Raw genomic sequence first — 13,325 nt, 5'->3', positions numbered from 1 at the left:
TAGTAAATCTTCCTTGAAATTGCCTTCTCTGCAAACTAGGAAGGACTCTTCCTGGCCTGTGAGCCGCCTTGCTACAGGTGCAGGGAACGCCACACAGGAACCTTAACCTCCAGGATGAACCACTGCAAAGAAAGAGCCGGGTGGGCTGCCAGGGAGTCCCTCTGGCTGTGCCCACCCTGGCCCCAGGGGGCTTCACATTCTGCTTGTGTTCTTCCTCCCCACAGCCCCTGGCTCATTTCTCAAGATATGTGGCTAATGACTTCAGAAATTGTGTTTATAGGCACAAAGCTAGAAAGCATGAAGACCTGTGGATTGGACACCCACTCCTGCCATGCTTGGTCAGGGACAAGCCGTGATAGCAATGAGGCTCTCTTCTTTTTTTTTTTTTTTTTTAAAGATTTTATTTATTCATTTGAGACAAAGAGACACAGAGAGAGAGACAGAGAGAGAACATGAGCAGGGAGAGAGGCAGAGGGAGAGGGAGAAGCAAGCTTCCTGCTGAGCCAGGAGCCCGATGTGGGGCTTGATCCCAGGACCCTGGGATCATGACCTGGGCGGAAGGCAGATGCTTAACCATCTGAGCCACCCAGGTGCCCCAAGGCTCTCTTCTTCTTGACCCTGACTTCCTTCTGGCACCTACCACTGGGGTTCCTTGCTGACTGCCGACTCCCTCCACCCTCTGGCCTCAGCCCTCCACACCTGGCCCTTGGGCATAACCCACTCAGTTGCCCTGCGACCCCCTGGCCTTGAGAGCAGTGTCTAGGGAGGCAGGCTCTGACCCTGTGGCCCCAGGAGCCAGGAGAGCTGTTCAGGCACGGATGGGCCCAAGCCCACCTGCAGAAGCCGCCTGCCCATGCATGTGTCCACTCAGAGAATGGGGCCCTCGTCACCCAGCCACTTTGACATGGCTGCTGAGCACTGAGTCCTGCTGGTCTACTGGTCTTCCAGACTGGGTCAGCTGTAGAGAGAATGACAAGCAAAGGGGTCCCTGCTGGGCATGGAAGTCTCCCTGCAGTAGCTGCCCATGGTGCGGAGGAGAGGTCCAGGGCAGCAAGTACCTACGCCAGCCCCACCTCCTCCCATGGCCACTGCAGCCTCCACATCAATGTGTCGGTCCGTGCAGTGGGGCTGAGCAGGCCACATGCAGTGGACACTCAAGGCACAGTGGGCCTGGGCCTGGGGCTCCTTGTGGAAGGAAGTAGGCTCAGGCCAGGTATCTGGTCATGGGCCAACCACGGGGTACTGACCACCTCCCCTGGTGGAAGCTGACGACATCCACTGACCTCTGGGGCACTGGCAGCGGGGTGCATAAGGGGAGGGCAGGAGGGAAGGACGATGGATGCTCGCTTCACTGAAGGACAAATTCACAAAACCCCTGCCGTCCCCAGCCCACATCTGTAAAGTGCAAGTCCTCCTCCAGGAGGGAGCACAGGACGCCCCACCCGCCCTGTCGGGCTGTTTCCACCAATGCCTGAATCCACCAGCCACTCTGTGCGGCCTGCTCTGAGGAATGCACGTGGGCCCTGGGGCATCGGAGGTGAGGACACCCAGTCAGGGCCTCTCCACATCGGCCACCCTTCATGGCTGTGGCATTACCACTCCCCCACCTGCCGTGATCTGCCTTATGCACCAAGACTGTCAATAGTGTCTACTCATCTGTCGCCACATCTGTCTGCACACCTGGAGAAAGGGCCGGGTAGGCGCCTGGCACCCAGCACGCAGCCCCAGCCGCTCCCCCTGCCACTGTCCACTGGCATCTGATCAACAGTCCTGGGCACAGGCTCTGGGGTCACCACCCCCCTCCGGGGTACAAGGGTACCACAGGACTCCCACTACTCTGCACCAAACACCAACAATCACTTCACCTCACGACTCAGCGTCCCCCGGGGGAGGCGGACCATGGGCAGTGCCCGCCTCTCAGCCGGCACTCAGCAAACACTGCTGAGCAATAGGCCCTGGCCTAGAGACAGCCCTGTGGAGGCCCACAGCAGTGCGGCTGGCGCCTGAGCTGCTGCAGGGCCATGGCCAGGGTCCAGGCACAGGAGCCACACAGATAAATGCACTCGGAGAAGCCAGGCCACAGCCCAACAATGGCCAGCGAGCACCTCAGCTAGAAACACAGATGCTGCAAGCCGCCACGGCCGTGAGCGCAGTGCTCCTCCCCAACCTGGTGCCCACTTGGTGGGATGGGGCTGCGGTCTCCAGGGGCACCTGGACCCCAGCCAACAGCCCAGAGCAGCACGGGGACCCCAGCCCCACTGCACACCAGCAGGGGTCTTCGCCACGTCGGAGCTCGGCCACAGCAGGTGCACACGGGATGGCTGTGAGGATGTGCCAGGCGCTGCACATGAAGGGCTCAGCATCCACCCCCACACGGCCATGCGGGCACCTGCCGGCTACTGCTGCACCTCTGAGCGCCTCACTGGGCCTGGCAACACCCCAACTGTCGCGGGCCCCTGCCCAGTTCCAGCAACCAGCCTCCTGACTCATGGCCGGCACAGGCGCCCCTGAGGCTCCAGGCCTCTTGGGGACCCGTCCTCCTGCCTCTGCTCCTTACCTATCTGCCCGACTCCAAGTAGGGGAAGACTTCCCCCAAATGACTGAGCAGCAGAGCCTCCACGTCCTCTGGTGACGGGGCCCATGGGCAGCTGGGACAGCTATGTTGCCCCTTGACAACTCCAGACGGGCCCTGGGAGCTGTCCACTGAGCCCCTTGCAGAAGCTGAGATGATCCAGGCCACATGCTCAGACACACCTCCCTAAAGAAGCCACCGTGAGGCCCCAGAGCTCAGCAGCACCTGACCACCAGCAGCTGCTCCGGACCCCGGTCAGCGGTGCTTGGGCCTTCCTCCTCCAGCCTGGGGCACCTCTGTGCAGCACAGAACAGGGCAAGTGAGGTGAAGCTCCACAACAGGGCACTCCTGAGCCACGGACACGTAGAGGAGAGCTCAGGGGCAAGGGGCCGGCGTGGGCAAGGGGTGCCCCCCGTGACTGGAGATGCCCACTGCAGTCATGTTATAGCTCGCATGTAGAAGCCAGCGACCCTGACACTGCTTCAGGAAGCCCGGGCTCTGATCCCTGCACTCCCGCAACAGTCGGCCGGCCCTGGGGACCCTCACCATGCCCACCAGGAGCGATGTCCCTGCAGAGGCTGCCGCAGTACCCCAAGGTGAGTGGCAGGGCGGGAACCCCATTTCCCATCAATCCCACAACTCAGCTTTGTGGCAGTGCCCGATGGGCTGCCGTCTCCCTCCCAGCAGACCCACCTCAGGTCGGCTGCTATGAGGTTAAAGCCGTTGTACAGATGGCCCTCCGCAGAGACCTTCTTCAAGTAGGACAAGCTGTCCATGTCTGTAGTCAGAAAGTGGGTCACAAGTTCACCTGTGGGTAGGGGACAGATACACATGGCCAAGGCAGCAGGGCTGAGTCCCTCGTCCTGGGGAGCCACACCTCATTCCCCTGGCAGCTAAGGAGGTCTGCTCCAAGAACTCTGTTTTTGTTAGGTTTTAATTTTTTTTTTCTGCCATTACACCCTAAATGGAAGTATAGCATGAGGGGAAAAAAATCTTCAGTGGGGACAATGTGTGTCCACGGAGCTGTCTTCCCACGGGGTACTGCTCTGCAAACATCTGACAGGTGCGGGACAATGACAACAGCCAGAAGTGACACTTTGGCCTGGGGCACAAATGTGGAGAGTGTTCCCTGAGAGGGGCAAACCATGTCTGTGCAGGTAGGTGCTGTGTGGGCCAGGCGGAGGGGGGGTTCCCACAGTGATGCCAGCCAGTGGGCCTCAGAGCCGGAAACACCCCACTTCCCCTTCTTCCTCCTCCTGTGTCCACATGTGCCCAGGAAAGCCCACCCCCCTGCCCCGCACCCTCCACCACAGCCCCATGGTACCTCGGCCCCGGGCATCTGGGTCCTGCCGTGGCTGCAGGTAGTTGGTGAGTGCAGCCAGCTTCCCCCGTGTGCTGATGCCCAGCCACGTGCCTCCTTCCTTGCCTTCCTCCATGTCAAGCCCTGTGGCAGATGATAGTGTCACCACCAGTAGCGCCTACTGCCCTGGCCCTGGGTGCTAGGGAGATACATGCTCAGCCCAGCAGCCCTGGCTAAGGAATAGGGGCTTGAACTACTCAGGGCAACGCAGCCCTAAAGCCCACAGGGCATGTGAGACAGATCATGCTCCCAGGATGACATCTGATGCCCATGGAGCCCCTGAAAGCTTGCGGTGGGACCTGGCATGTGTGGAATGCATCCTGATGCTTGGATCAACACTGGGCTGGGAGCACAGTACCAGCTCCATCCTAGCAATAGCACCAGGCCCCAATCCCACATCCTGGATCAGGTGCAGGGCCGCTGGCTTTCCTCCCCCAGCAGGACACACAGGCCCTCAGGCTGGGTGCTTCACTAGGAGCCCGGAGCACATCCAGGCCCACCTGTTTGCTTGATTCCCACCCCATAGGCCCAGGTCATGGTTAGCCCTCCATGGGGTCTCACCACTGGGTCAGTGAGGCCCTTTAAGTCATAGCAAAGTGTCTTTCTAGATTAGAGGATCATTTCAGTTGAAGACTGGGGTAAAAGCAGCTAAATCATTAAAATATCATTTTTATAATAATAATAAATTATAACAATAAAAGAAAGAAAGATGGAAAGATCAGAAAGGAAGGAGTAAACTGTATTTGTAGATGAGGGGATTACAGGTGAAGAAAATCCAAAAGGAATCTACAAAAAAAAAAAAAAAAAAATCTGCTGGGGGCACCTGGCTGGCTCAGTCAGAAGAGCATGGGACTCTTGATCTCAGGGTCCTGAGTTTGAGCCTGGTGTTAGATACAAAAATTACTAAAAAAAATAAATTAACTTAAAAAAATCTACTAGAACTGCTAAGTAAATAAAGGCAAGAATCAGAAAATGAAAATTTAAAGATACCATTTACAATAGCATTAAATAAAACAAAACGTAGGAAAACATTTAAGGAAAAATGCGTAACACCTAAAGACTGAAAACCACAGAGCAGCGCTGAGAGAAGTCAAGAATCTGTAACTAAAAGAGAGACAGGGATGCCCCGTTCCTCAACCGAAGAGTCAATGTTGTTAAGACGACAGTTCTCTCCAAATGGCCAGAAGAGTCAACACAATCCAAATCCAAATCCCAGGAAGCTTTTCTATTTTATAGAAATTAACAAGCTGACTTTAAAATTTATGTGCACACACAAAAGAGCCAGGATGGCCAAAGGAGTCCTGAAATAGAACAAAGCTGGAGGACTTAACACCACTTGATTTCAAAACTTGCTAAAAAAACTGCAGCAATCGAGACAGTGTGATGTTGGCATTAAGACAGACAAACAGATCAATGGCACACAAAGGAGTCCAAAATAGATCCACACATGTGTTCAACTGATTTTCAACCACGTTGCCATAGGAATGCAATAGGCAAAAGAGTTATCTATTCAATAAATAAGGCTAGGAGAACTTGAGATATGAATCTCAACCCCTACCTCACACCAAGTACAAAAATGTAAGATAAATCATAGACCTAAACACAAAACCCTAAATCAAAAGGCTTCTAGAAGCAAAAAGAGGAAAACATCTTTATGGCTTTAGGGTAGGCAAAGACACAAACAGAATAAACCATAAAAGAGTAAACTTCACTTCACGAAAAGAAAATATTCTGCTCACCAGAAGATGTCATTAAGAAAATGAGGAGGCAATACATTTATCCAACAAGGGACTCCAATCCAGAATGCATAAAAAACTCCTACAAATCAAACACTGAAAAGTAAACAAGAATTCCGTATCTGGCCAATCACCAGGGACCAGATTTACTCTCCTACCTAAAACCACCAAAAGAAAATACATGAAACAATGCGTTTCAAGATACTGGACATCAAAAAACAAAGGACACAGATCTCTGAGACAAGAAATAAACTAGGCGAACCCCAAGACTGGAGAGAGTCTCCAGGACACTGCATGGGGAGGAGACCCAGGCCGAGGGTCTGGACTCCACCGGACTCCCTGGCCGAGGAGAAGGGCTGGGAGCTTGAGGAGACTGAGGAGACCAGAGCTCCCAGGACAGAAGACCAGAGAGGAGAGAGCTGCACAGAACCCCAGACAACTGATCGGTACATGTGTGTGAGGAAACTACCCGTGGCCAAGAAAGAGCCATCCAGAAAGATTAGAGGAGACAGTGCTCATGCAGGGCTGGGAATAGTGCCTGTTCCTAGAAGTCAGCCTGGAAAACCTCAAGATCTAGGGAGCACAGGCAAGGGAAGACCGAAGGATCTTGCCTGAGGAGTAGGGAATCATTGGCCTTAGACTGGGCATAGCTTCAGAGCCACTTAACCAATCTTAAAAGCAAGATCTGAAAGGATCAAATTGTTTCTGAGCATCTTGACTGTGTCCCGGGACAAAGCTCAAAAATATGTATAGATATACAAAATATTCGGTCCCCAACAAGATAAAACCCATAAATGTTTGGCATCCAATCAAAAATTACCAAGCATGCAAAGAAGCAGAAAAACATGGCCCTGCTTACTAAAAGTTCAGTCAATCTAGTCAAACTGAACTGGAACAGACACAGACATCAGACTTTGCAGACAAGGATATTTAAACAGCTATTAAAACTATACTCTGTATGCTAAAATAGTTAAGAACATACAAAGAAGATAGAATAATTGAATTTCTAGAGATAAAAACTACAATGTGTGAGAGAAAAAACATATACGATGGGGTTAAAAGCAGATTAGACACCGGAGAAAGAAAGATTAGTGAATGTGGTTATGGCAATAGAAATGATCTAAAATGAAACAGAGAAAAGAGGGTTTTTAAAAATGAATTGAGCATTATCAAGGGTGCCTGAGTGGCTCAGTCAGTTAAGTGTCTGACTCTTGATTTTGGCTCAGGTCATGATCTCAGGGTCGTGAGACTGAGCCCCGCGTCAGGCTCTGCGCTCAGCAGTGTATCTGCTTGAGATTCTCTCTCTCTTCCTCTGCCCCTCCCCTCATTCATGCACACCCGTGTGCACACTCTCTCTAAAAAACTGAGAAATAAAATCTTTTTTTTTTTTTTTTTAAGATTTTATTTATTTATTTGACAGAGAAAGACACAGCGAGAGAGGGAACACAAGCAGGGGGAGTGGGAGAGGGAGAAGCAGACTCCCTGCCGAGCAGGGAGCCCGATGCGGACTCGATCCCGGGACTCCAGGATCATGACCCGAGCCGAAGGCAGTCGCTTAACCAACTGAGCCACCCAGGCGCCGAAATAAAATCTTTTAATAAAATGAACTGAGCATCATCAAAGTGTGGGACAACACAACCTATATGTGTGAATAGGCAGAGAGAAGGAAAGAGATCGAAAAGAAAGAGCAGGAGACAGAAAAAATATTTTAAAAAATAATACCTGAATTTTTCCAAACTTCTAACAAGTTCCCAAGCAATGCTGATGCTACTAGCTCACAGATCGCATCTGGAGAACCACTGGCCTACAATTCTGCACACAATTTGGTGATGTCAGATGGCGGGAGGATGCGGATCTTAGTGTCTTCCAGCCCTAACTGGTGCAGTGGCCACTGGGCCCACCCGGCACTGTCATGCAGCAGGGCCACCCTCCCACTAGGCAGGAGCCCCGTATCAGCATGCCAGAGACCAACTCCAAATCACTACAAAGGGTGAAGGATTCCAAGTGGCTGGAACCCCTCAGCAGGGATTGGCCCTGATTTAGGGGCAGGGTGCAGGCCTGAGTGCCTAAGCAGCATGGAGCCCAGGTGGCCAGGACGGCCAAAAGAGCCCAAACAGGCTAACCCTTCATCTGTGTACTGTTCTACAAAAGTACTCAAGAAGTGCCATCAGGCCCTCACCCCACCCACCCTGACCGTCCCCACCCCCCCACGCCATACAGCCACCCATTCATGCCCGGCAGCAGCAACACACACGGCCTGCCCCATCCCCATGAGCCCCTTCCATTCTACTCTAGCTCAGGATGGTTGGCATGGTACTGGCCAGGCCCACAGGCTCCCCTCAGCCCTCCTCGCATTGCCCTGCAGGCCTGACCCTCGACCTCTGGGAGAGCCATGGCTGGCCCAGCCAAGGACCCCACATACATGGCCCCCCTGGGGTTACTGTACTGAAGTACCTGGAGCTTCCACAACAGGGGTCTCTGGCCCCCCACTTCTGTCCGCACATCTAGACATTTCCAATGTCTCCCGCGCAGCTTCTGAGGAGGCCAAGACATAACCCAGAGACCTAGCCTTCTCCCTCTTGCTCTTAGTGAGAGGGGTCTCACAACAGCTTTCCCCACCACCTGCCAGACCTCCTGTCCACGACACTGCCCTGCCTCAGTCTCCCCACTCCTGTCCTCTTTCCACATGGCACCAGAACGATCCAGCCTGGGCAGTGTTTTCCTCATACCAATGCCCAACCAGTCTATACAGGAGGCCCTCTATAGAAGTTCCACAGTCAAGCTTTTAGATGCTGCAGGCGAAGCAGGGCACACCTGGTGTCCCCAGACCCCTGAGGGCACCCACTCAGCCCACTGGGCACCTGAGCACCCCTGTCAGCCCTGCCAGGTTCCTTTTTGCTTCCCTGATGCCTAGCTCGCAGGCAGAGGGACCTTGGCCTGGCCAATACCTGTCCACATGCCCTCCAAGTAGACCCCTGTCCGCCCCATGGGCAGAAACTGCTCTCTGTCCACGGGGCTCAGGGAGGCTGCCCGCTGAGCCAGCAGGGGACACAGCTGTCACCTCCGCTTCTGCCTCCCTCTGTGGGAACTCCTCATGCAGCTCCCATCTGAACGTGCTCCAACCAAGCCTCTGCTTCCCAAATTCAGACCATCTCTGGAGCAAGGCGTGCCGGTGTGTAAAGAGAAATGCATGTGCTCGCGTGCGCACACACACACACACACACCCCAACTACGATGCTTCACAGAGTGACCGAATGTGAACCTGCACCTCATACAAACCCAACCACACGTGCAAAGCGAAAAGGTGGATCCAAATAAAACCAACTGATCCTTCCAGCTACTTCTCTGGGAACCCACAACACATGAAACCATGTGGATGGCGCTGGGTAGACACTTCGGGGCTGGTCACCTCAATGCTGGCCCCAGACCCCAACCTGGGAGCCTCCCCCATGAGACCAGTCAGTGTCCACTCCTTCATTCTGCACTTACACGGAGAGGCAGCACCAGTAACAGTTAAAAGCACTCTGGGGCTCCTACTTCCTGCCATGTTGTGGCCGCCCCCCGAGGAAAGACTCACCACTGAGGACCTCATTGTTGCTCCCCCAGAAGTCAGCTAGCTTGGATGGTCTGTGGTAAAATTCATCCCTGTTGGCCGCCAGGATGAGCCTGAAAGAGAAAGCATGACCAACGGTCTCAGGGGAAAACAGAAAAGCCATTTTTTTCTCCTGTTAACAAAGAAAATTTGCCTCCTTTAGCAACATAGGCAAGTCCTAAAGAGGACAGGAACCCTCAGGAGACAAAGATCATGATGGCGCCAGACAGGTGGGTTTCCTAGGGAGCCTTCGGCCAAGACTGTACCCCAGGACCCTGACAAAGAGAGAGGCGATGCTGGGCAAAGACGCATATCCCATCCCACCCTGCATACCCCACTTACCCAAAAAGGGCAGCAGCACCTGCACAGGCATGTCCCAGGTGCCCCGGTGGCAGAGAAGTACCCCTTCTGCCCATCTGTCCCTTCCCCCGAGGCCATCCCCAGTGAGCCCCTGACTTCCTGGAAATGTGAGCAGGCCCACCAGAAGGGCCCTGGGGACATGTGGAGCAGCGGCAGAGCACAGGATCTCTGGAGGCTGCTGTCCTGCATTTTGGGGTGTTTGGGGGAAGGAAGTGGGGTAAGAACTTCTGTGTTTCTCTAGTTTTTTGCATTATGAATCCAACAAGTTTTTTGTTGGCAAGCAGAGAAGATGTCAATGTTTTCAAAAGAGTTCTAGTTTTAACATAAGAAAACAAAGTTTCTGGACATCTGTGTGGCTCAGTTAGTTAAGCGACTGCCTTTGGCCCAGGTCATGATCCCGGAGTCCTGGGATCAAGTCCTGCATCGGGCTCCCGGCTCGGCAGGGAGCCAGCTTCTCCCTTGGACCCTCTCCCCTCTCATGCTGTTTCTCTCTCTCTCTCAAATAATAAATAAAATCTTAAAAAAAAAAAGAAAACAAAGTTTCTAGTCGGCTTTGCCCTTTTAAATAAGAACACAGACTGTGACTGAGTGGGGCTGCCACGTCTGTGAGACCTCTGGGTCTAAGAAGGGACAGCCAAAGGACCCTCTGAGCACCACCGGCAGGTGCACAAAGGACACGGGGCCAGGAGCTACGGCTTGGCCACCTGTGGTCACACTGGGTCTGAAACCAAGTCAGTCTAGTCAGTGGTCAGATCCTAAGGAGTCTTCAAAAATCATTTTTGTATTGACTCTTAGATATTTATGAACATTTAGGGGCGCCTGGGTGGCTCAGTTGGTTAAGTGTCTGCCTTCAGCTCAGGTCACGATCTCAGGGTCCTGGGATCAAGTCCCGCATTGGGCTCCCTGCTCAGCGGAGAGTCCGCCTGTCCCTCTCCCTCCGTCCCTCCCCCCGGCTCACACATGTACCATCTCTTTCTCTGTCAATCAAAATCTTAAAAAAAAAAAAAAAAAGATTTTTATGGACACTTGCTTGTGGTAAAATGTGAGTTAACAAAGTTCTATTCCCCCGGGCACAGCACTCTGGGCTGCTCCAGGTCTCAGGGACAGGCACTTAGGGAGCAGTCGCTGTCCCTGATACGAAACCCAGCCATTCACAGAACAATCCTCTGCAGCGCCACCTGCCGGACCCCAGGCCCGGTCTGAGGAAGACAGCCTTAGGGAGAAGCCAGCCGGGCCCTGACCTCTTTTATCTTCTGCCACATCTGCTTTGTCCCTTCCTTCTGCGACTCAATTCTGGACCCAACCTGGCTAGCACTGCTCCCACAGGCTACGTGTATGGGCCGGGCACCCCACCAACCCGTGGGTGGAGGTCATTCCACGTGGTCAGGAAACAGTGTCCGCCTTCAGAATCCCAAGCACCGCTCCTCTGCTCACTCGTCCTGACACCTATGCTGAGAGGGGGCCGGGGAGGCCGGGGAGGCCAGCGAGGTGCTTCCCAAATGGAGACTGGTGCTTTTGGCTTCTGGTTCTGATTCTTACGTAAGTCTCCAGAAAAGGAAAAATTAGGGAAAAAAAAAAAAGCTGACTGAGCAGAAACTTGTCCTAAGATTTTCAACTCCCTACTATTTTTAAAACAAGGAGCAGTGACACGCATTTGTTAATAACTAGGAATATTAATAACTGCCCGGTTATTTCTGCCATGAGAGTCGCTATTTTGCTGAATTGCTAGTGGTTTGTTGGGGATTTCATTAAATACCTAATTGGGAGACGTGGGCATGATGAGTACCCACATCAAGGCTCCAAGTAAGAGAAAGTATTCCCTCACTCACCACTTCTGGATACTGCAACACCAATAAAAGTCCCATCTGTGCCACAGCGCCCAGGGGCAGGGGCCATGCCCACCAGTCAGGGGCTCGGAGGACAGCAAGTCAGGTTTGTTTTGTTCTAACAACTGAAACCACTAATTACTCATCGATGGGCACTCCTCACCCTGCTACTGGGGGTGAGTCTGTGCACCGTCTGGAGGTACTAGGTAGATCTGTGTACCACCTGAGTGTGAGAGTCTGCGCAACACCTGGGGGGTGAGTCTGCACACCATCTAGGATGGCGGAGTCTGCACACCATCTGGGGAGTGAGTGTGTACCATCTGGGATGGCTGAGTCTGCACACCATCTGGGAGCGTGCGTCTGTATACCATCTAGGGGGTGAGTCAGTGCACCATCTGGGGGAGGTAGGCGTGTGCACCATCTGGCAGGTGAGTTGTGTGTCGTCTAGAAGGTGAGTCAGGGCACCATCTCAGGGGCTGAATCTGTGTACTATGGGGTGGGGGATCTCGGCACCATCTGAGGGGCAAGTCTGTGCACCATCTGGGGAGAGTTTAGTGCCAGGTAGCAGGTGCACAGGCCCATGGCCCAGTGATGTCACCAGCAGTGATGAGTCCCATGGAAGCCACCAGAAGGATGTGACAGCTCGCCCAGCAGCCCCTCCAGACTGGAGCCAACAAGGGGAATTAGCTCATGAGTCTAAACAGACATTTTGATAAAGACGGTGGTTATACTACAGCCATGACAGTGTTACCTGATGGGAAGCATACTGGTTTTCTATGGGGCCTCACCAATTGCCACACACATAGCGTCCGTATACAGTAGCTCAGAGCAACGTCTACTTCTCATCTCAGTCTTTGGTCAGGAGCGCGGGCCGGGATGTGCTGGGTGCTCTGCTCAGTGGCCCCTGAGGTAGCACCCAAGGTGCCGACCAGCAAGGTGTCGCTGAGGTTCGGGATCTTATGTTCCTGAGGTTGCTGCAGAATTCCCATCCTAGGCCGGGGTCACTCTCAACTCCTAGAGGCCACCCCCAGTTCCTGGCCATGGGCCCCTCCAAGCACAGCAGCTTACCTCTTCAGGAGGGGCTTGGCCCCACCTGGGGGCTCTTCTGATTACATCAGTGCCACCCAGGACTGCTCCCATTTGACTAACTCCAACTCAACTGATTAGGGACTTTTGTCACATTGGCAAAATCCCTTCACATTGAGCCCCACAGCCCCACACACAACCAGGGGAATGAATGACACTGGTGTGTACAGCGAGGGCAGGAATCTTGGGAGCCATCAGCCTACCACAGGGGTTACGGGAGCTCACATTTTACTTTGTACATCCTGTAGGGTATGACTTCTTTTCAAAGAGCACGTACCCCTTTACAATCAGGGACATAACTAGAACCCCAGGGAAACACCGCTGCCTCCACAGAGCAAGGTCATGGGGATCCTGGGGCAAAGCTGCAGCCAGCACGGAAAAGTTCCAAGTCAGCAGCTCACAGGCTGCTAAAACCGTTTCTTACCTGCTACGCTCCTTGCCTCAGTGCTGCAGATATCCGTACTAAAATTTAAAACGAACGGAAACAACAGGCGCCCAGACAGTACTCACACTGGATAATTGTCACCAAAAATTGGAGGTTCCAAGTGCCACATAACAACAGGCATGGGAGGCAGAGGCTGGGACGACCCAGGGGAATCCCACGTCTGGGCAGGGGCCATGATGCCCCATGGCAGAAGCAACCCCAGGATGGAGTGACTCCCACGGAGCCCACCTCACCAGGGCCAGCTCAGCACCAAGAGGACAGGTTGGGAGGCCCGAGGGCATTTGGGGAGTCATGCCAGGGCAGTGCTTGCGGGGAGGCAGCAGTGGGATGTGACCTGGGGACCGCTGC

At 53.5% G+C, this 13,325-nt stretch overlaps 1 protein-coding gene across 2 annotated transcripts in view; it reads right to left on the bottom strand.

The window, feature by feature from the left end:
- TANGO2 (transport and golgi organization 2 homolog) overlaps positions 1 to 13,325 on the bottom strand; it is a 48,322-nt gene that overhangs the window by 18,234 nt on the left and 16,763 nt on the right. The window contains exons 3-5 of one of the 2 annotated variants that reach the window (XM_045887138.3): positions 9,246 to 9,334; positions 3,897 to 4,016; positions 3,266 to 3,380 (exon numbers count right to left, since the gene is read on the bottom strand). In XM_045887138.3, the coding sequence (XP_045743094.1) occupies positions 3,266 to 3,380; positions 3,897 to 4,016; positions 9,246 to 9,334 (324 nt within the window). Of the gene's footprint in view, positions 1 to 834; positions 959 to 3,265; positions 3,381 to 3,896; positions 4,017 to 9,245; positions 9,335 to 13,325 lie in introns of both variants that reach the window. The other variant, XM_064578034.1, reaches the window with a different exon arrangement.

Source organism: Mirounga angustirostris, unplaced genomic scaffold (assembly GCF_029215605.1).
Source record: "Mirounga angustirostris isolate CCGP_5_RB_7025 unplaced genomic scaffold, mMirAng1.0.hap1 SCAF_14, whole genome shotgun sequence".
NCBI lineage: Eukaryota > Metazoa > Chordata > Mammalia > Carnivora > Phocidae > Mirounga > Mirounga angustirostris.
This window is presented reverse-complemented; position numbering and strand designations above follow the sequence as displayed.